The following is a 23,641-nucleotide window of genomic DNA, read 5'->3' as shown; positions in this document are numbered from 1 at the left end:
TGCTGCCGTTTGGAAAATATCTGCCCGTCGAATTTAATGTTTAATAGCACAGCCCCCTTAAACGCTAAAAACACCAAATTTTCAGGGAATGGTAAGACAAAAATTGTGAACAAGAGAAACATTTTTTTTTTCCAAAAGACCTTATAGTTTTTGAGAAAATCAATTTTGAATATTCTCCTTCTAACCGTGGGATAATTAAACGCCCGCTGACTTTAGCGGTTAATAGCAAAGCCCCTTTAAATGCCAGAAACACCAAATGTGTAGGGAATGTTAAGAAGAACAGTGGGAACACGAAGAAAAAAAGTTGTTCAAAAAGACCTTATAGTTTTTGAGAAAATCGATTTTAAATGTTCCAACAGGAAAAATTATCTATTTAAATCGCTGCTTAAATTTCTGCAGAAACAATTCCCGCCGACTTTAGCAGTTAATAGCAAAGTCCCCTTAAATCCTAGCAACACCAAATTTGCAGGATATGTTAAAAAGATACTGGGAAACAATATTGAAATTTTTTTTTGAAAAATTGTATTCATTTATTTTTTAATTTTAAATTTTTGTGTTATGTTCTGTGTGGGAAATTTTTGGGAAAAAAAACGACGTGGGGTCCCCCCTCCCGAGCCTCTGTAACCCCTTGTCCCCCATGCAGACTGGGATAGCCAAAATGCGGAGCCCCGGCCGACTGGTCCATGGTTAGAGTTGGGCCGAATGGTTCGCCTGCGAACGGTTCCATGCAAACTTCCGTGGTTCGCGTTCGCGTCCCGCAGGCGAACCTTTGCGGAAGTTCGGTTCGCCCCATAATGCACCATGGAGGATCAACTTTGACCCTCTACATCACAGTCAGCAGGCCCAGTGTAGCCAATTAGGCTACACTAGCCCCTGGAGCCACTCCCCCCCCTACTAAAAGGCAGGCAGCGGCGACCATTACGGTCACTCGTGTGCCTGCATTAGTGAGAGTAGGGCAAGCTGCTGCACACTCTCTCTCATAGGGAAAGATTAGTTAGGCTTAGCTTGTCCCTGGCTGCATACCTGTTCTGTGAACCCACCACTGCATACCTGTTCTGTGAACCCACCACTGCATACCTGTTCTGTGAACCCACCACTGCATACCTGTTCTGTGAACCTACCACTGCATACCTGTACTGTGAACCCACCACTGCATACCTGTTCAGTGAACCCACCACTGCATACCTGTTCTGTGAACCCACCACTGCATACCTGTTCTGTGAACCCACCACTGCATACCTGTTCAGTGAACCCGCCACTGCATACCTGTTCTGTGAACCCACCACTGCATACCTGTTCTGTGAACCCACCACTGCATACCTGTTCTGTGAACCCACCACTGCATACCTGTACTGTTCAGTGAACCCGCCACTGTATACCTGTTCTGTTCAGTGAACCCGCCACTGCATACCTGTTCTGTTCAGTGAACCCGCCACTGTATACCTGTTCTGTTCAGTGAACCCGCCACTGCATACCTGTTCTGTTCAGTGGACCCGCCACTGCATACCTGTTCTGTTCAGTGAACCCGCCACTGTATACCTGTTCTGTTCAGTGAACCCGCCACTGCATACCTGTTCTGTTCAGTGAACCTGCCACTGTATACCTGTTCTGTTCAGTGAACCCGCCACTGCATACCTGTTCTGTTCAGTGAACCCGGCACTGCATACCTGTTTTGTTCAGTGAACCCGCCACTGTATACCTGTTCTGTTCAGTGAACCCGCCACTGCTTACCTGTTTTGTTCAGTGAACAGTTTGGTGTGTCAGTGTGAAGCAGTACCTTAATTACACTACCTGATTGATGTATACACATGCAAGATGTTTTAAAGCACTTTAGGCCTGTCATTTAGCATTCAATATGATTTCTGCCCTTAAAACGCTGCTTTGCGTCAAATCCAGATTTTTCCCGGGGACTTTTGGCGTGTATCCCACTCCGCCATGCCCCCCTCCAGGTGTTAGACCCCTTGAAACATCTTTTCCATCACTTTTGTGGCCAGCATAAATTTTTTTTTTCAAAGTTCGCATCCCCATTGAAGTCTATTGCGGTTTGCGAACTTTAACGCGAACCCGGTTCGCGAACCTAAAATCGGAGGTTCGGCCCAACTCTATCCATGGTATGGGTAGGCTCCGGGGGGGAGGGGCAGCCAATGTATGGCTAACATAGTACAATACTCGTAAAAAAGAGTTTTTTATCCTGCGCTGCTACTGATAGAATGGCAATTATGCATGATGGTGCTGCTCTCCAACTGGGTGGTGCCAGGGTTGGTGTAAAAAGTGGAGGAGGAGAGAGAGCGCTCCAGTAGTGCATTAAAGGACACCGAGGTGAAAATAAACGAATGAAATAAACAATTGTATCTATCCTCCTTCTCCTAAAAATGACTTTTTAAGATATTCCACAGTTTTATTTTATATTTAAATATTCTTTTTAAGTTTTTACTGTTTTATTGTTTTTGCTCAATGACACATGCATTGAAGTATGCCAGACCTAAAATCTCTGAACTATTGACCCTTTTTATCTCTTTCCTGCTCTCAGAAGCCATTTTCTGCTAGAAAAGTGTTTTATAGTTGTAATGTCTTATCAGTGAGGGTCACACAGGAGTCAGACAGGAGCGAACACTTACATACCTGATGTTTAACTCTTTCAGACAGAGAAAGAAAAAAAGGAACACAGCATAGTTATTTGTGCGCTTGGCACTGTACATACCCATGTCTATCTTATCATGGCACATGTCACGTCGGGTATATTTTTTAAGTTTTATTATCATTAATCCGAGTTAAATTGCTCTTACCTAAAAGTGAGGTTAAAAGTGTGTGTAGCAGGCCACCTACGTCTCACATCTCCACCCAAAGGTCTGGCCAGGACCTAGGATCACAGTGTTGGTTCCATTGCCGGAGCTGGTATAGCGACGTGACGGCACTCGTGAGTAGAGGCCACGCCCCCCGCTTCTCCTGCAACCCTGTCAGCTTCGGCGAAGGAACCAACACAGCGATACTAGGTCCTGGCCAGACCTTTGGATGGAGATGTGAGATGTGGGCGGCCTACTACACGCACTTTTAACCTCACTTTTAAGTAAGTGCAATTTAAGTCGGATTAGTGATAAAAAACATTATTGCACTATTGGAGCGCTCTTTTTCTTCCTCCACATTTTACGGTACGATACTCTACTGCTTTCTAATTCTCATAAATGAAAAATTTTGGTTAGACGGGCCCAGTGCCTGCTATTTATCGGGAACTCAAATTTCTGCTTTGTGCGCCCAATCTTCGATATTTAGATTAGCACTTATGGGGTGCCTAAATCATCCATTATACGCAGGTGCCCAAATTTACTGCTTCCAACAGTTTTTAGAAATCATTCTTTGATTTGCTATTTTGCCAACACTGTTCAGATGCCTGAGACTGATGATTCAGTCATTTAGTCTCAACAGTACGCCGGAGTTGTTGGATGGCAAGGCAAGGCAAGGCAAGGCATGTTTTCAAAGGGAGTGAATATGGCCCAGTGCACACCGAGCGGTTTTTGGAGCGATCCGCCGGCCGCATCCGCCTCTAAAAACGCTTGTCTAATGTATTGCAATGGGATGGTGCACACCGGCGGTTTGCGGTTTTTGCCAAGCCGCAAACGCGCCTCCTGCTGCGCGTTTGCGGTTTTCGGAAGCGTTTCGTCCTCAATGTAAAGTATAGGAAAACCGCAAACCGCTCTGAAAAACGCTAGTTCAGAGCGGTTTGCCAGGCATTTTTGTTACAGTAGCTGTTCTGTAACAGCTGTTACTGTAACAATATGTGTAATCTGCTACACAAAAACGCACCCAAAACCGCTAGGTATGTTTAGAAAACCTCTCTAAACATACCTTGAATCGCTCTGAAATCAGCTCCCAAAACCGTTAGCGTATTGCGGATCTGCTAGCGGTTTTGGTGTGCACTGGGCCTTAGTCAAGGGCAGAGGTCATAGTGTTATGATGCTTCAGGTTTAGAGAAGTAGTACATATTAACTAAAGGTTGTAGACAGCATGAGAGTTATTGCAAGTTTATACTGCATTGGTTTCTGCATGTGGTTTGCTTTCAACACTGGAGGACACGCAGGAGGAAAGGCAAACAAGGTGAATTTAAAAGGAGCATGTGACTGTGGTTATTGGATCTTATTAAAGTGGACCTGAACTCTTGCACAGGACTGAGTGAAAACTTAGAGAAATGCACCCTGTATGTATTTAGATATTTTAGCCTGTTTGATAACCCCTCATTTGTGTCTAATAACACGTTGTAATTTTATCTCTCCTCTGTGTCACATGACTGCCATTGCAGAGATGGCAGATACGCTCATTTGAAAGGACAGGCTTTTCACAATGTGTCTGCTTCCATGAATCAGGAAGTAGAAACAATCCAGATTTATTTTATGATGTGTATCAGCTGCAACAAAGAAATGTTTTTTGTTTATTATGCTGTTGTGTATTTTTTAGAGCAGAGAGGATGTTCTGAGTTAAGGTCCACGTTAATGTGTTATATTTACTCAGTAAGTTGTATATTCCCTTATGCTTGACATAAAGCTCTAACTTTTATGTATTGTTTTCTTTTATGCTTACAATAAAGACAGAAACTGTTTGTAAAAGAGTAACGACAAGGTATAATGTGTTGCCATGGCAATGACATGCAAATATGGACGAGCACCATCTTAGATTACTGACAACCTCATATTATCTCAGATAGTGGAATGTGCAGAAATGGGCAGATCAGGAACAATAGAAGAAAGCCTGACTATAATACTACAACAGACAATGAATGAAAAGTCAAATTCACATATTATCATATCAGTAAATAAAGTGCAACTGCATGTACGTAAATATATAAATACTGTATATCACCATGTCACAACACACATACCACTAAAGTGACGTGCTTGAAATTAAGTGCTAGTGCAAAATTTGGGGGTAACGTAAACCCCAAGATGAAAAGGAAAAGAAAAACAGGGCTATAATGACATGACTACAAGTGCCAGATTCTGTAAAATTATAGAGTGAACCCAAAAAGTGAAACTGTAGCCACCGCCAAAAAATACAAGATATTAGAAAAGTGCTGAATGAAAAACGTGCTCAAGAAAAGAGCGAGACAAGGTGGAAACACCCTTTCCAATTCATCGCTTTCCGCCACTGCTACCTATCGTGATTCGCCCTGGGGCTTCCTCAAAGATGCAATTTCTGCTTCCCTATAGCCTTTCCTAGCACACACACATCTCCAGAACCATGTCCTCATTCGACCGGGGGCACCTACTGTCTTTCCCTATGACGGATAGAGCCAATCACAGCACATCTGATAGGTTATTGCTACTGATGGAGTGACGTAATTGACCCAAAGACAGTGCCATGCTTCCACCCGCGAGACCATTGACACCAGTTACCAAAAGGAGCAGTGAGCGGCTGTGATTGGCTGGTCTGGTGCCAGGGGGTCCTGTGGGGGGAGAAGTTTGTTTTCCCTGTCCTGAGAGTGCATGGACTTTCTGTTTTCTGCACAATTGTTCTAATGACTGTGACTGCTCAGCCACTGATAAGGAATCATGCAAAGTTTTGTAGACAAAGATTTGTAGATAGTCCCTATTCCGTTTGCAGCAGCAAGTTCTTGTGTACAGCACCCAGCCCCCAACCTCTCTACCCCTCCCCAAGTGCTGTGTACTGTAGTGATGCCTGAGGAATCTGCAGAGCTGGCGTTCTGCTCAAGTCCATAAAAAAACTGCCAGAATTAGGTATTTGTCCTAATATATTGTGATTTTCAGTTTGTGCCACGTGAGTGTTCTGCCGTGATTTTAAGGGTGCGATCGGTGTGCGCAATTGTGATTGTTCTGTACATGGAATTGCGATTGCTATGTTAATCCTTGCACTCTTACAATCGGCATCCCGCATGAGCTCCGAAAATCGGATTGCAGCACATGCAGTGTGGAAGGGCCCATAGTGTGTCTCTGTGTAACAAATGTCATTACAATATTAGGTTCCCGGCAAAAAAACTATTGAAGTTTATTTTTTTTTTTAACCTCTTGAGGACGATGGTTTTAAACCCCTCTAGTGACAGGCCACTTTTTACAAAATAGGCCACTTCAGCTTTAAGGGCTTGCTGCAGGGCCAGACAACTCAACACACAAGTGTCCCCCCTCCTCTCCCCCCCCTTTTCTGCTTTCTGTCCCCCTGCCAGCCAATCAGTGCGAGCTGTGATCGCCGCTGGGAGGCTGATGACGGAGCTAAGCTCCGTCATACAAGCGGGGATGCGCTCGCGATCCCCTGCAATCTCCGCCCCTAGTATTTCACGCCAATTGGCGTGGAGTGGTCCTGGGGCTGCCGCTTTGTTCACGCCGATTGGCGTTGAGCAGTCGTTTAGCGGTTAAAAGACATATTTTGTGTAAGAATAAATGTTGGCTAAACGCTCACCAATCCTGTTGGGGTGTGTGTGTAATATTGGACTTTGCAATGCTAGATCACCTCCAATAAAATAATTGCTGATGTTTTAAAACATAGAAGATTGTATCCATACATGTGTTTCATTTCTTTGTGTTTGTTTTTTTTAGACGGTGTATTTGTGGCAGGTGGCAGCATGGATTGGTCCAGCACACTTCTCCTCCTCGTCATCTTATTTGTGTCATATATCTTCCTGACCTTCCTGATGGCTTTAAAGGAAAGAGCCTCACTTCCGCCTGGTCCAATGCCGTTACCGTTCATTGGAAACCTTTTGCAGATAGACACAAATGACATTGGTGGTGCACTGATGAAGGTAAGCAATGCTAGAGTTCTCCATCAATCCCCTACCTATTGTATACTATGTTCCCACTACATTTTAGATTGTAAGCTGAATTGGGCAGGTACTTCTTCTCCACTTGTGCTAGAGCAGTGGTCCTCAAACTAAGGCCAGCGGGCCGAATGTGGCCCCCTGAGGCTTTTTTACCAGCCCGCCACACACAAAATGTATTACTTACAGATGCAGTCAGCTACATCTTTAAATATTTGTGGTCCACATATAGAATAGCATTGCTGGCACCACCCATCCAGATGGAACCCAGTAAGCAGTCATTCGCTGGTTTCCAATCAAATTCCACATCAGGTGAAACTGCTGTCCAATTGGACTTCAGGTTGTCACCTGGGTATGCTTCACTGTCTGGCCCGCAAAGACTTCTACATCATGTATGTATGATGTATACTCCGGCCCCCAGCAGTCTGAAGTATGTTGACCCGGCCCACGACCCAAAATGTTTGGGGACCCCTGTGCTAGAGTGTGTAATGCTCCTTTCCTCTGTTGCATTGCATACGATCAGTGCATAGCGACGCAGAAGCAATGCTAGCCCTATGGGGCTATCACATTGATCATGGTGCTGTGCAATTTGATGCAACAGCTTCCGCTGTAGCAATGCAACAGTTACTCTTGCGATACAGGATAATGCACTGGCAGTGAGGGTGTGGTTTTGCCACACTGTTAAAGAGAACCTGTACTAAAAAAAAGCACTCTGGGGATACTTACCTTGGGAGGGGGAAGCTTAAGGGTCCCAACGAGGTTTTTCCATCCTCTGTAGCTTCAGGGAATCCATCGCTGGCTCCCCCGAAACCTCCCCCGACAAGCTTGACAAGTGTGCGCAGGCAAGGGCTATGCCCAGGCGCACTAGCGCCTCTCCGTTCAGGTGAGGCGGAAATAGCTGAATCCGATCGTATCCGCTTTACTATTCAGGCGCAAAGGACTCGCGACTAAAAGTCGATACGATCGGTTTGGCTATTTCCACCTTAACTCGAATGGAGAGCCGCTAGTGCGCCTGCGCAGGACCACTCTAGGTAAATATTTACCTCAGCGCGGTTTGGGGGGCTACAGCGCTGGATTGGAGGATGGGGAAAGCCTTGTTAGGATCCAGAGGCTTCCCCTCCCAAGATAAGTATACCCCAGAGGGAATTTTCTTTAAGGTGAATGCTACTTTTTGTAACTGTTGCAGTGCGAATGAAGAACATTGCAATGGAAAGTAAGACGTGAAAGGACCTGACTGTTATGTGTGCAGGCTTGTAATATACAGCCAGTGGCATATGAATAAGGGGTGCAAGGAGTACAACTACCACCGGTGCCCATGCTTCAGAGGTGCTACCTTGCAAAGCAAGTCATTTCGGCGGGTGCTCTTCCCCGCGCTGCACCTGACTTGGGTGATGCCATAGGCATTATGTTATTATGTCTAAGGCCATGCAGTGGTGTAATTCGGGTGCCGGTGATCGCAAGACCCTGAATTACTTCTCCCTTCGAGTTGCTACAGCTCGGAGGGGGAATAGTAATTAACGCCGCCTGGAATTTGTGCAACAGCAGGGTGAGCTGTCTTTCGGATAACTCTGCACCAAAGTGAGCGAGTGAGAATACGTAGGTAATAGGTATGCCTACCTAGGGCCCTGCATCAGTCTCTTTATTGTTACAGTGATAATGATTAGTGCTGAGCTTGACTTCATATAATTGGAATTTTGCATCCACATTTGCTATTATGATGCAAAATCAGAATTCAAAATATATTGGTGCATGTCATTTCGTCGCCGCTCAGCTCGGCACGGTGAGAGCCGAATGATGGCTTTCACCGCTGCCGCAAAATACCGAGGCGGCATTAAATACTTTTCCCCCTTCGAGTTGTCGCAACTCAGAGGGAGATGTAATTCGGGGTCTGGCAGTCTCCAGAGCCACGAATTACCGCTACGCGCCCCTCGCAGTATAACATTGCTTTTATGGGGCGCCCAGTTTCGGCGCTCGGCTCTCAGAGCCGCGTGCCAAAATAAGCTGATCTGAAAATATATGGCTTATTCGTAATTACTTTCACTCATAATCGTAAATATCATCCGCACTTTTGCAGTTAAGCGAAATTTGCTTCTCGGTAACTTCCTATGTGGCTGTCTAATCAGGTAGGGGGCCACCTATAACTGCTGATGGATTATGGGGGCTGCCCATGACTGCAGCTATATATTGGGGGCTGCCTATGACTGCAGGTATACATAGAGGGCCACCTATGACTCCTGGCATATATTGGGAATCATTTATTAACACTGGTGGATAGTTGGGGCCCCCTATGACTAGCATATATTGCGGCGGGTGACTTAATAATGCTGGCAGATATTGGAGGACATCTATGACTCCAGGTATATATTAGGACTGCCTATAACTATAAGTGTATATTGGGGCGACTGCTGGTGGATATTGGGGGACACTTAGGACTGCTGGTGGATATTGGGGGTCATTTATTAATGCTTGGAGATATTGGGGGGCATTTTTATGACTGCTCACTTATTAAAGTGGTATTGTCAATTTTCATCTATGGTTTAAAGTACTAAAAACAGCAAAAATCAACAGCTAAAACCATCTGACTTGTTATCAGGGGTTAAGCCTTGTGCACATGCTTGGCTTATGTCGGCTGAGGTGGGCAATAACGGCCGCCTCAGCCGACAATCAGGTGTGTGTAGGGCAGCCGGCGACCCCTGACCCCCAACCTGTATGCGATCTGCCGGATGGATATACTCAACCCCAGCAACAATGATCTCCTACTGATCCGATTGTTTATGCCGCTCCCCCGCCTACTGCATGATGTCAAGCATGCGCTGCTCATCGCCCCTCCATCATCCCCCAGCCTCCTCCAGGTAGCATCTAGTTGCTGCGACTAGTTGCTAGAAATAGTGACTAGTTACTGAGACCATTTCCTCGTGCTAGCGTCTGGTTGCTATTATTAACATTGACAGTGTCGGACTGGGAGGTGGAAAAACTGAGGAAATCCACCTGCTGGCGAAGAAGCAGTAACTCTGTGTTATCACTCCCAATGGAAACCTGCAGCAACTGTGAGCAGCAACACCAGATTATTGCTGCTGGGCCAGCAAGTGGATTTCCTCAGCTTTTCCAGCTCACAGTCTGACACTGGACATTGATTAAAAGCACCTGGTTCCCTTGCTCCCATTTGGCTCAACATTGGTGGTTGTAGCGACCCTCCTTTCCACTGTTTACTTGCTATTATTGGCAATGTCATGAAAATGTATTTTAAGCCGACGTGTGATTGACTGCTTTCTTCAAATAAAAAGTACACTAAAAGAAAAACTCGACTAAGGGACCGAGAGGTGCCTGGACACTGGAGCTTATGGGACTATTGCAGTCCTGGCAATTCCAAGTCAGAAAAGGTAAGTATTTGGGATATTATGTTTATGCTACAGTTATTTTGGCTGTTGGTGGTTTGGGTGTATTTTTTTTTTTTTTTTGCATGTTCATGTTTTAACTCCAGCCACTCCTTCACTACAGCTGAAAGACAAGTATGGACCAATCTATACTCTGTATCTGGGGTCTAAACCTGGGATTGTTCTATGTGGCTACCAAGCTGTGAAAGAGGCCTTAATTGACCAACATGAACAATTTGCAGATAGAGGAGACTATCCTGGGTTAATGAACTTCATAGGCGGACATGGTGAGATTTTTCTCTATACTTTTTTTCTTGAAACACTTTCTAGGGGCATCTCTAGTGTGCTGCCTTTGACTGGCAAAATTTGAATTAATATCATTAATAATGTATCATACAAATATGGATACATAGTGCATAATATAAAAAACCCATAAATGTAATTGGAACGTTTGTACAGGCATCAAACTTGACAGCCAAAACTGTAACAGCCCTTGGCTTCTGTAATTATGCAGAGTCTCTCTAGACAGGTGCTTTAGGTCTATTTTTTATTCCTTTCCGTAAAGTAGTTGAGCACCGTGAAAACTGCAAAACAAAACATACATGGAACAGTTATCAATACAGAGCTAACAATCAAACAAGATGCAATAAGCATGTGTACAGATATCAATTACAATGTACCAATCAAACTTCAAAGTATATACAAACACACACAGGGTCGTTTCTAGCCACAATTCCAAAACACTAACATTCGTATGGGTGCAGCACTTGCCAGTGCCATCTTGCGTAATCATGATGGGGGAAGACAATAATGTGAGGATCACTACATATATTAATAAGTAATGTTATTATAATACACCTTACATTTCATATAAATATGTGCTAAACAGTTAATTGTTTCCAGTAGTTAAAAGGTATACATATCCAAGTAAGTGAACACATGACACCGTGCCAAGGAAATGTCATAATGTGTTAGAAATGTAAAGAGGCAAAGATGAAAGGAGCTTACCAAACAAATCCTCAAGTTAAGTAATCCCGGTGGCCACACTTGACAGTCGCCCAGCACCTTATGGAATTTTCTTGATACATTTGCACTTTGTTTGCATTATGTGCTCACTTACTTGGATATATATTTATACACTATTTATAAATATATATATGTATGTACTTGACTATTTAATATAATAGCACATATTTCTTAAGCCCTGGTGTATTATAACAATATACATTGGGTGAACATGTACCGGAAGATTTCTCTGATCGTTCTTCCCACCTTATTTATTTTAGATGCATTAAAGAGGAGCTGTTAGGTATAAGGTCTCAGAGAAAATAAACACATATATCAGTAGCTAAAGATTGGCTGTACTTACATTACATATGCATTTCACTGTCCACGTTTGTACTACACTAGTGTGCAGTGAATATTAATTAGCCATGTGGCTAGGAACAATAGCTGACTCCTGCAGTGTACTCTGCCCGGAGATTTATCTGTGCTGTGGCTGGACTGAGTTAGAAGCTGCTGAAACTTGATCCTGTCTTCTCCTTAGCAGCCGAGGGGAGGGCCCCAGAATGCTTTGCAGTATGGTATGCGGCTTGCGTCCTCTTGGGTCTAACAGCTTTGCTGATAAGCACACATCAAATGTAAGAGAGATTTTTATCTTCACTATTGCCTTTTTGGCTTCCGTCTAAACTGTTTAACACAGGAGAATAGAGGTTTAAATTAGCTTCTGCAGCCTGACAGTTACTCTTTAAGATATTGCCCGGCACATGTAATTTACCAAGTTGCTACCCAATATTTGTTTTTTTTTCTTCTTGCCATTATACTTACTGTAGCAGAACACTGTTAGCATTGCCTACTGTACGAGCAACCTTTAAAAGATGCCCCATACTCATACAGAGCAATTGTAGAATACAAATACCGTAAAATAATGCGTACAATAGAAAAAAGTGTAAAAAGAAGAGTGAATAAGAAGAAAGACGCACACACATAACAGTTGTGTTGTCATGCCTACATAGGCAAGGCCACAAGGTCATTTAATTGGAGGGCATTAGGGACACATTAGCCATAACACACTCTAAAAAAGTTTAGACCCTAAAATTTAGAAGGTCTAAAAGTTCAGTCCCTTTATTGATTTTTTTTATATATATACTGTATATATATATATATATATATATATATATATATATATATATATATATATATATACAGTATATGTATATGCAAATGTTTTATTCTCTCAGCCATGGGAGAGTGGGGGAGGTAAGGGGTTAATTTTAAGGGCATATGTATGTATTTTCATTTAAAAAGTGTATATAGGTGTAATTTTATTAATGACCGCAGCATCTCATTGATGCTGGTGGTCATTGATCACAGGCACTTTGATCGGTGAATGTAAACTGTGTTCCCATTCATTGATCAGTGTACTAGTACACCGCCACGAAGGGGGGTTTGCAAGCACCGCTCATTAGATGAATATCTATGTCCCTGCACCGAGAACATATATAACATAAATGTCTCTGGAACGACTGGAATGAGAACAACGTAATATTTATGTATTAGGCTGTCGACCAAGCTGGCCCGTGTGTTTCACATGCAAAAAAAGTGTTCAGTGTGCTTGAAAAGCAGCTGATTCAGCAGCTCCATAGAACACAGAATGTAAACTGGAGGTGTTCTGACGCCTCTCAGTGTATCAAATAAAAAGGACACATGAGTTAACAATGAATGAAATTAAGAATTACAAGGGGTTAAGTGGCACCCAAAAGAATATAAAACTAAGTTTAAAACAATTAGAATTAAGATCAATTTCATCTTACTTTTAATTGTTTTTAACCTAGTTATATATCCTTTTGGGCGCTTCTTAACCCCTTGTGCTTGCCACCCTCATTGCAGAGGGACATTGGCTGCATTAAGTGCCGCATGCTTTTTGATAGAGAGCGACCACACCCACAATGGGGAACCCCTGACGTCACGGCTTTGTGAATTTCCAATTGCCTGATGTGGTTGGTTGCCTCTTCTTACAACCTTCCCATGTGACTGAGTACTTTTCTCATTCTTCATTACACACACACTAGTGAAATATTGCGATTTGGGTCCCGTTGTCTCTGTGTTTATTTCAAGGTGTTGTGTCACCTCGTCTCTGTTATAAAATAAGAATTAACACATTTACTTACATAATCATTTATTCATTACAGATCTTTGTTTTCACAATGGGGAGAAGCAAAAAGAACTGCGACGCTTTGCACTGCTCTCCCTGAAGAACTTGGGGATGGGAAAGAGAAGTGTGGAAGAGCAAATACTGCAAGAGTCCGAAGTCCTCATCAAAGAGCTGAAGAACACAAAAGGTATAGCTCTGTATACAACCTATTAATGATCAGTAAGAATGAGAACATTTCCCAAAACTAGTTTTGTGAAGATTTTTTGGGAAATTTTTGCCATTTTAACAATGTGTATTAAAGGCTATAGGGGTTCATTTTTATGGTTGACTACAAAGTCACCATACAAACCAACAACACATTTGGTATGTATATATTTAATATGCATCAAGGCTACCTCAGGGAACAGATCAAAAAATATTTTTTTGAAAAGATCTTTGAAAAAAACGATTTTTACACATTTTTACACCAGTGTCATTTTGAAGTAGATTTTGGCTTGAATAGCCTGGTGTCCCGAAGACAGAACAACAAAAGTTGTTTCCATGATACCTTTAACGATCAGCACCACACAAAATAAAGTACTTTGTACGGTCTTGATCCAGTTCTGAAACATGTCTGAAGAAGAAACTTAAAGTTTTGAAAGCTTGCAAAGAAATCTTGTACAATTAGTCATTAACCTCCTTAGCGATATGCCCGACACTGTGTCAGGCATACTACTCTCTGTCCTCAGGAGTCCCCCAAGATTAATGAATTTGCTCACATGACTGCAAAACCTTTAGCTAGCATTAGGCTAGCCAGTACAGGTGTCCGGCACCCCCCGATCCCTGCTGATCCCCCTGATTCCCCCCCCACCCGCTAATACATTACCCATCCTGGATCCAGCGATCGCGCAGCCTCCCTGCACAGCTCCAGTCTCTCTATGGGGAGGTGGTTGAAGTGGGATTTGAACCCACGCCTCCATTCAGAGACCAGAAGGCCCATAAGAAGGGAAGAGAAGTCTGGCGCCTTAGACCACTCGGCCATCCTGACAAGCGGGATGGGGAGGATCGGGTTTGCACATGACATCATGGGCCGTTATAGGTGCTAATTTTATTTTTTTTTTACTTTTTTTTTGCAATTTCTGCAACAGTTGCTTTTCCCTAAGATGATCCAGTTGAGCAAGCCTTCACTCCTCACAACCATCAATGAGTTTTGGTGATACAACTTATGTACACAACGTGTGCAATGCTAGTATAACGCATGTTATCCAAATACCATCACACGCCTAGGGACATTACTACATGAGGCAGGTGCGGAGCTAGGGGGGGTCGGGGTAGGACAAGTGCCCCGGGGCGCCGGGTCCCCAAGGGCGCCCAGCTGAGCTTCGTTTTTTTTTTTTTTTGCGGCGGAGGGGAGCAGCGCAGAGAAGAGAGAGCTGTGCGGACGGTGGGGAAGGGGGGCCATCTCCCCCCTCCTTCCCTCACCTTAGGTGCTCTCTCTCCCTCGCTGTCCCCTCCAATGTCTGTCCGGTGGCTGGCAACGGCGGGCGGAACTCACCTCCGTCTCGCTCCAGCGCCGGCCGGCGGCCGGAAGTTCGGGTGCGCAGCCGCTGCTCTGGTCTGGACCAGACCAGAGTAGCGGCAGATCCATCCGGCGCTGCAACGAGACGGAGGTAAGTTCCGCCCGCCGCTGCCAGCCATCGGACAGACATTGGAGGGGACAGCGAGGGAGAGAGAGCAGCTCTTCTCTGCGCTGCTCCCCTCCTGCTGGGGAGGGGGACACCTGGCTACCTACTCTGGGCACATATACCCCTGGCTACTGGCTACCTACTCTGGGCACATATACCCCTGGCTACCTACTCTGGGCACATATACCCCTGGCTACCTACTCTGGGCACATATACCCCTGCCTACATATATTGGGCACATATACCCCTAACTACATATACTGGGCATATACCCCTGGCTACCTACTCTGGCCACATATAACCCTGGCTACCTTCTCTGGGCACATATACCCCTGCCTACATATAATGGGCACATATACCCCTAACTACATATACTGGGCATATACCCCTGGCTACCTACTCTGGGCACATATACCCCTGCCTACATATATTGGGCACATATACCCCTAACTACATATACTGGGCATATACCCCTGGCTACCTACCCTGGGCACCTATACCCCTGGCTACCTACTCTGGGCACCTATACCCCTGGCTACCTACTCTGGGCACCTATACCCCTGGCTACCTACTCTGGGCACCTATACCCCTGGCTACCTACTCTGGGCACCTATACCCCTGGCTACCTACTCTGGGCATATATACCCCTGGCTACCTACTCTGGGCACATATACCCCTGGCTACCTACTCTGGGCACATATACCCCTGGCTACATATACTGGGCATATATACCCCTGCCTACATATATTGGGCATATATACCCCTGGCTACATATACTGGGCATATATACCCCCTGGCTACGTGGACTGGGCATATATACCCCCTGGCTACATATACTGGGCATATATACCCCTGGCTACATATACTGGGCATATATACCCCTGGCTACATATACTGGGCATATATACCCCCTGGCTACATATACTTGGCATATATACCCCTGGCTACATATACTGGGCATATATACCCCTGCCTATATATACTGGGCATATATACCCCCTGCCTACATATATTGGGCATATATACCCCTGGCTACATATACTGGGCATATATACCCCCTGGCTACGTGGACTGGGCATATATACCCCCTGGCTACATATACTGGGCATATATACCCCTGGCTACATATACTGGGCATATATTCCCCTGGCTACATATACTGGGCACATATACGCCTGACTATATATACTGGGCACATATTATTCTCCTGGCTACATATACTGGGCATATATACCACTGGCTACATATACTGGGCACATATACCTCTGGCTACATATACTGGGCACACATACCCCTGCCTACATATACTGGGCACATATACCCCTGGCTACCTGTTCTGTGGACATCTCTACCCCTGGTTACCTGTTCTGGGGACATCTATACCGCTGGCCACCTATTCTGGGGACATCTATACTGCTGGCCACCTATTCTGGGGACAACTATAGACCTGGGGCTACCTATTTTTGGGGAACCACGTCAGATTGAGTGTATTTTGGAGAACTGCTGCCAGGTGAGAGGTGTCTACCATATTAAGGGGGCATTCTACCTATTTATGTGAAATGCTGTCTATTTATGTGACTCATGACTGCTGAATTTGTCTTTTTGGGGGCCTCATGGTTACTGAATTTGTCTTGTTGGGGGCCTCATGATTTGTTGGGGGCCTCAAGATCGCTGAATTTGTCTTGTTGGGGGCCTCATGATTGCTAAATTTTTCTTGTTGGGGGCCTCATGATTGCTGAGTTGGTTATGTTGGGGGCCTCATGATTGCTGAATTTGTCTTGATGGGGGGGGCTCATGATTGCTGAATTTGTCTTGGAACATGCTGGAAGGTACATACTGAGGGAGGGTGGGTGAGCGTGAGCCTGCTAACCTCCATATACATTTGGCTCCACCCATAACCACGCCCACAATTATTATGTGACCACACCCCCTTTTGGCGCGCTTGACTTTGGGGGGGCGCATTAATAGTCTTTGTCCCCGGGCGCTGAAAATCCTAGCTACGCCTCTGACATGAGGGCAGGAGGAGAAGGAGGATCTGCAAAACTCAGTGGGATAGATAAAAGCTGGTATACTTTATTGGAAAAACCACATACAGCGACATGAAAAAGCCACAGGAACAACTGACGCGTGTTGGGCTCAGAGTTCGCCCTTAGTCATAGAGCAGGCCCTGAAATCGCAGGGTGGCCCAGAGATGTAAGGAGGTCCCAACTACTAACTTTCCCTTCCTCCCGTAAAGGGATCCATCCTTTAGCTCAGGTGTTTTTGTGGCTACACTTGTTATAGGTGTAAAGATTACAATGTACACATTTGTTTTACAACCCTTGCAAGATGGGCTCCCCTGGCTGTGAAGGTCACAGGGAAATAGACAAGGGAAAGGTTATGAACATTGGGGGACTCCATCAAAGTTTTGCTGGGGGGACCTCATCATGATTTGTAGTTACACCCCAGGAAACAACACGTGTGTTGTGTGCGTATACCAAGTTGCACTGTGTGTGCAATGCATGTTAAGTATCTTGCGTTAACACCTGTAAAATGAATGTGCGCCATGTACATTAACTCCTGCAATAGTAATATAAAAACTTACACTGTGATGTGTAATTTTTTTTCCCCAGGGGCTCTGGTGGATCCCAGACAACTTCTCGCTTGCGCCTCTTCCAATGTCATTTGCTCTATGGTGTTTGGAAAACGACTTGATTATACGGACAAAACACTGCAGGCAATAACAACAGGACACAATCATATCTTCACGGTCCTGAGCAGCACCTGGGGGACGGTGAGTGTGACTAGGAAGCTCCTGGCTATTGTGATCAGATTGGAATATAATAGAGATTGCAAAAGAACAAAGGCTAATTCTAAAAAGAAAACATTCTCTAAGGCCTTGTTCACATTGCATTCCGATCGTGTTAGCGTTCGCGTTGGACATTTTTTTGAAACAATTTTTTCCCCTTCCTCGCGATTTGTGTTCGTTGAACATTTTTGTAAAGCGTTTTTGTAGGCGTTTTTGCAGAGTTATTCCGTTTTTTCACTTCCTGACGTCAGTCAGGGAGTAAACTCTTTGATCTGAATAATATACATTGTATTACCCAGGTTTACCTATGTGTCAGGTCTGAGTATATATATATATATATATATATTCATTTTATATTGCATCATACTGTTTATGCAGACTTCTTGATTGTATTTATTAGGGTGTCATCATTACCATTGTGCCATTGTTTTTATGGTTTTATCCCATGTCATGGATTCAAGAAAGGCTTTTTTCATTTTTGTACATACCTAGTGGTGCGTTTTTTTGTAGTTGGACAGTGTACTGGTTAAGGACTCTTCCTCTGACACAGGGCACCAGGGTTCAAATCCTGGCTCTCCCTGTTCAGTAAGCCAGCGCCTATTCAGTGAGGAAACCTTGGGCAAGTCTCCCTAACACTGCTACTGCCTATAGAGTGAGTCCTAGTGGCTGCAGCTCTGGTGCTTTGAGTCCGCCAGGAGAAAAACATGATATAAATGTTATTTGTTTTGTCTATTTATCTTAAGAAAAACATTTTTGCCTTCTTGAAAATGCTGCTTACCTGACTGCATGACTAGTCCTCTGCTTCTAAAGGTGCCCAGTAACGATACAATCTCGATTGTTCAATCTTACCAAATCTATGTAGTAAAAGGGTAACCAGAGTGAATATACTACAGTATCACTGCTTAACCCTATTTTAGAGTAACTGCAAAAAACAGCACAGGATCCCTGATGCAGCAGCTCAACCTCAATAATCAAAGTAAAGAAAGCTATCATTAACCACTGTGTGACCGCCTTATGCCAATTTGCGGCTGTAGAGTGGCTCCGCAAGACCTCCTAACGCCAATTGGTGTCAAGTCCTGGGGGTGGAGATTAGCGGGGAAAGCGCGCATGGATGTGATCGGAGCTGGCAGGCTGTAAATAAAGAAAAACAGGCCGCAATTACTTGTACAGCGCTGCGATCTAGTGCAGCACTGTACGGAGACAGCTCTGTCACTGGGCTGTCCCCAGGAGAGGCTGACAATCTGATCCCCCTATGGGAGGCGATCTCGGGGGGAGGGAATAAATCAAAAAGAAAATGGACATTTTTATAAAAAAAAAAATACAATAAAATTAATTTAAAAAAAAAATTGCAGCAGCAATCAGATGCCACCAACAGAAAGCTCTGTTGGTGGCAAGAAAAGGAGGCAAGATTCATTTGTGTGCTAAGTTGTATGGCCCTGCAGCAAACTGTTAAAGCTGCAGTGTGCTGAATTGTAAAAAATGACCTGGTCACTAGGGGGTGTAAGCCTATGGTCCTCAAGCAGTTAAGGACCTCAGGGCTGAAACATGTCAGCTGTGGATGTGACTGTTTGTGTCACCTCTCATTTCTTTGAATATGTCCGGCAATAATGAGTTTTTTTTGTAATTTCGACACAAGCGCGGATCCAATTTCTTTTCCTTTGATTTTTTTACAAATAGCTTTCTTTGTCCAGGATTAAGTAGCTAAATACAGCCAGAATACCCACAAATACAGTGTTTGAAATGGTAAGTATGTTGTTCATCCCCAGCAGATCAGTTAGCTCAGCTGCAGCAACACCAACAAAGAAGGCCCTTTGACTCATTTGTAGCATCCATGTCTCGTTTTTATGAATGCTAATCAGGCCATGTTTTCATGTGGAAATCAACTTCTATTATCTATCACATCATCTCCTACAATCGGCTTGCTCTGAGAGCACACTGGAGCCAAGCTATGATCAAACCTCCTGAGTGGATTGTGCAAATTTTGCTAGTTCAGTTCACACTGTTGAAGGCTGCTTATTATGTGTTTAAGGAGAGGGAAATGTTCTTATTATTTGGAATTTCCATAAAAGGATGTATCGGGCACTGGAAGCCAATTTGAAAAGCATTTTTCTGGTTGGTTGTTTTCCTTAGCTGGGGCCATAATTCAGAATTTGTTTGGTTAAAGGTGGATTTCTTGCATAAGGCAAACCAAAAAGCAAAAATTTGCCACACATTTTTAAACAAGAATGAAAGTTAGAAGTTCTGTCAGCGCTTCTTTGCTCACTAAACTGTGTTAAGCAGAATAATGTGCGTTAAAAAAAACCTGAGACGGTAGAGAGAAAAAAATGATACATACCTGGAGTTTCCTCCAGCCCCTTCCAGGCTAAATGTTCCCTTGCCGCCGTCCTCCTCCACCACCCAGATCAACCACAATTTGCCCCAGAAAGTCCTCCAGTCAGGGCCAGTCATGTACTGCACAGGCACAGAATTTTCCTGGCTACGGTAGCACGAAGGGATCGCATGCGCCCCAACGTGCTCCCGTAGCCAGGAGTGTTCTGTGCCTGTGTAGTACTACTGTGCAGGTGCAGAACAATCCCGACCACGGGAGAACGATGGGAGAGCACGCACGGCCGGACTGCACCAGCGCTGAATGGCCCTGACTGGAAGACTTTCCGGGGGAAAATTGCGGACAATGCAGGTAGTGAAGGAGGACGCTGAGGGAGAGATCAGCCTGAAGGGGGCTGGAGGAAGCCCCAAGTATGTAAAAAAAAATTCTTTCCCCCGTGTCTCAGTAATCCTTTAATTCTTACATTCATACATACATTACATTCAATGCATTATGCTCTACTCATCGTGCAAGATTTTACACACATAATTCTGCTTAACGCAGTTTAGTGCATACATCCATAGACACCCTACCATATGCATGGTAGAATTCCATCAGCTGCGGGCTCAAGTGTTGCATATGTGCTTGCATTGGGACAGGTGTGCTTACTGACCACAGCTGTAGTAGTTGGGAGTTTGTAAAAATTACTTTAGACCTTAACAATACTCATTAAAACCCCTCAGTGGTGAAGTGGTTAATCCCTCTGCTGATTCAGTGGCTACTCAGCAAATGTCTGGCCAATGATTTATTCTCAGTGTAAACTCCAAGACAATCCGGCTCAGCTCTTTTAAGGTACCGCTTTATTTGTCAAATCATACAAAAGGTTACATTAAAAATGCTGTACTGTGGCTATAGCCCGCTGTTTCGAGCCGCTCAGCATTGCTGTTTGGCGTGAACAAGAGCCAGGAGGCTTTTAACAGTGGGCTGTAGCCACAGTACAGCATTTTAAAAGCACAACTATCAAAGAAACTGTTTTTCTGTAAACCCCACATACCTATAGACTTTTTAGCCAGCAACTCTAAAATGCTTTTCAGAGGTCTCTCAGCACAGCCTTCATGAAAAAAAGCCATGTTTACCAGCTGTTTTGTAACAATTTTGAATCTGCATCGGGGGGGGGAGGAAGAGGCAGAGCTGAACTATAACCTGGCTGTAAACTGTTTACTTTACACTTCGTGGCGGAGAGAGACACACAGACAGGAACACAGTACTTCAGCTGATGATTATTTACACACATTCAAAGCTATTTCTGCTTTCTACCATTCTAAATAGATTCCAGTCACGGTATTAGAGCCAGTGAAGATTGTTTCTGTACGCTGGATGTGCTGGACACAGTCCTCCATAGTAATGCCCACAGTGAGAACTTTTCTCTGTAAATGTCATTTTCTTCAAATAAAACATGAAAAGATGAAAAAAAGCTGTAGCAGTGCAGCTTAGTGAATCAACCCCCATATTAGAAAAGGCGTGCCTCTGACTTTGCTTTCTGGGTAATGATGTGCAATTTGCTTTGCTGCCAGCAGTTTTTGCTGGATCCCTCAGCCTCAGTTGCCTAGTGACCTCTTTTCTTTTGTACCTACTTTGCTGCTGCTCTGCCTCTAATAGTCCCCAAAAATTGCTGTTACAGTCCTGGAGTACTGATGGTGCCCATGTTTTTCTCTGTTATGAGAAGTGGTAGTGTGTATGCTCTGCAGCACTTTTCGGGCTGCCGTTTTCTGCTGAGGTGACCAGGAAAGGGTTGCTCCAATTACTGCCCATGCCTGTGTTGGTTTACGGGCCTCTTTGAAGTATTTACACCCTTAGGAATATGGAACAGCCCTTTGGCATGACCTGGGCAGGCCCCATTCAGCGGCCTCTTGTGCCAACAAGACTGCATAGGCATAATACTCTTTAGGTTAGATAGGGTTAGTGCAAATGATATAAAAGTCCATGACAATGCACCCAATATTATGAGATCACAACACACCACAATACCAGCCACCAGCAGCTGTTTTCCTAGCACAGTGGGTACACCAACTGCTTCCAAGCCAGGATGCTAGTCCCGCCGCTGCCATAATCAGTCCAAACGGCATTATCAGGGACCTGCTAACCTTGCTGTGACAACATGGTAACGACATAGCCCAAATACTATAAAAATTAGGGGGTGGGTCACCGTGGGTGGGTGGGTGCAATCCAAGTTGCAGTTTAAAGAGGAAGCTCCGCTAGCACTGCTCTTGCTTTATGTAGGGACCTGGCTGTCCCCCATGCCCGCCTCCTCTTTGCACCTTTACCTGGGACAGCCTATCCCATCTTGACCTCAGGCCCCTCTTTGTCTCACCCATGTCATGTACCCCATCGCCTAGCGACGCCTGCTCCGAGAGCTTCCTTGTCTCTGTGTCATTATTAACACTTGCTGCACTGCTCGGAGGTGTTTTTTGATTTGCAGATTTGGCTGTACCCCAAATTCTTTCACTACCAGTGGTCTCTTTATTTTTTTTACACGTTATACATTGTGTGAGAGGGAGAAGGAACAGCAGTGGCAGAATACAGATATCAGCATGCTTGATGCACACCTATTGCCATTGTTTATTCATTTTTAATGTTTAAAACTGAAATATCATTGTTGCAAACAGCGCTCACATTCTGCCTTACTTGCAGCAATCACTTGGATAAATATATGAAGTTATAAAATGTTTTAAAAAATTACAATGAAAAACAGAAGAGATGCTAAAAACAGTAAGGATGAATCATACGAATCCCGCTGTGCAGATGTCAGAAAACCTTGAAGTGAATTGGTATCGTTTTGAGAAAAATAATTACAAAAATAACATTGGTAAACAAAATGTTTTGTCAATAAAATAATTGAAAAACCAAGGAAGAGAGACTCATTTTTAGAGTCCAGTGAAAATAATGTAATAAAAAGTGCTCAATTTTTACAATGATTATGTATAAATGATTTAGTCAGTGTTTGCCCATTGTAAAATCTTTCCTCTCACTGATTTGCATTCTGACATTTATCACATGGTGACATTCTTAATGCTCGCAAGTGATGTCAGTGGAAGGAGATGCTGCTTACTTTTTTGGCAGTTGGACTCTGTAAACAGCTGTTATTTACCACAATGCAATGAGGTTCTCAGACAGAAAATGTCAGGATGGGAGGGGTTTCACCACAATATCAGCCACACTGAGCCCCCTGATGATCCGTTTGTGAAAAGGAAAAGATTTTTCATGGGAAGGGAGGTATCAGCTACTGATTGGGATGAAGTTCAATTCTTGGTCACAGTTTCTCTTTAACCTATTTTGGTTCCTGGACGTAGTTTCTAGGTCCAGGAACCATGCGCGTTACCGCGCGCCCCCGCAACCGATTGTGCGCGTGCACGCGCACTCCCGGCCGCGGATTCGGTAGCCAAGGAATCAATGTATCGGGCTATGGAGCTCGATCACTGATTCCTCTCCCCGCTGAAAAAGCGACAGCTTCTCTCGGAAGCTGCGCCTTTTCTGGCCGTTCCCTTCCCGATGTGTCACTCTAAGCACGTGCTACACTTAGAGTGACGTCATGTAAACAA

At 44.3% G+C, this 23,641-nt stretch overlaps 1 protein-coding gene across 3 annotated transcripts in view; it reads left to right on the top strand.

Annotated features, from left to right (window-relative positions):
• LOC137528221 (cytochrome P450 2F2-like) overlaps positions 1–23,641 on the top strand; it is an 85,032-nt gene that overhangs the window by 34,807 nt on the left and 26,584 nt on the right. For all 3 annotated transcript variants that reach the window (XM_068249497.1, XM_068249495.1, XM_068249496.1), the window contains exons 3-6: positions 6,540–6,742; positions 10,256–10,418; positions 13,323–13,472; positions 17,562–17,722. In XM_068249497.1, coding sequence (XP_068105598.1) covers positions 6,566–6,742; positions 10,256–10,418; positions 13,323–13,472; positions 17,562–17,722 — 651 coding nt within the window. In that variant the 5' untranslated portion in view covers positions 6,540–6,565. The remainder of the gene's footprint in view (positions 1–6,539; positions 6,743–10,255; positions 10,419–13,322; positions 13,473–17,561; positions 17,723–23,641) is intronic.

The sequence above is a fragment of the Hyperolius riggenbachi genome, chromosome 8 (assembly GCF_040937935.1).
Source record: "Hyperolius riggenbachi isolate aHypRig1 chromosome 8, aHypRig1.pri, whole genome shotgun sequence".
NCBI lineage: Eukaryota > Metazoa > Chordata > Amphibia > Anura > Hyperoliidae > Hyperolius > Hyperolius riggenbachi.
Note: the sequence above shows the minus strand (reverse complement) of the source record. Positions and strands in the feature narration are given on the sequence as shown.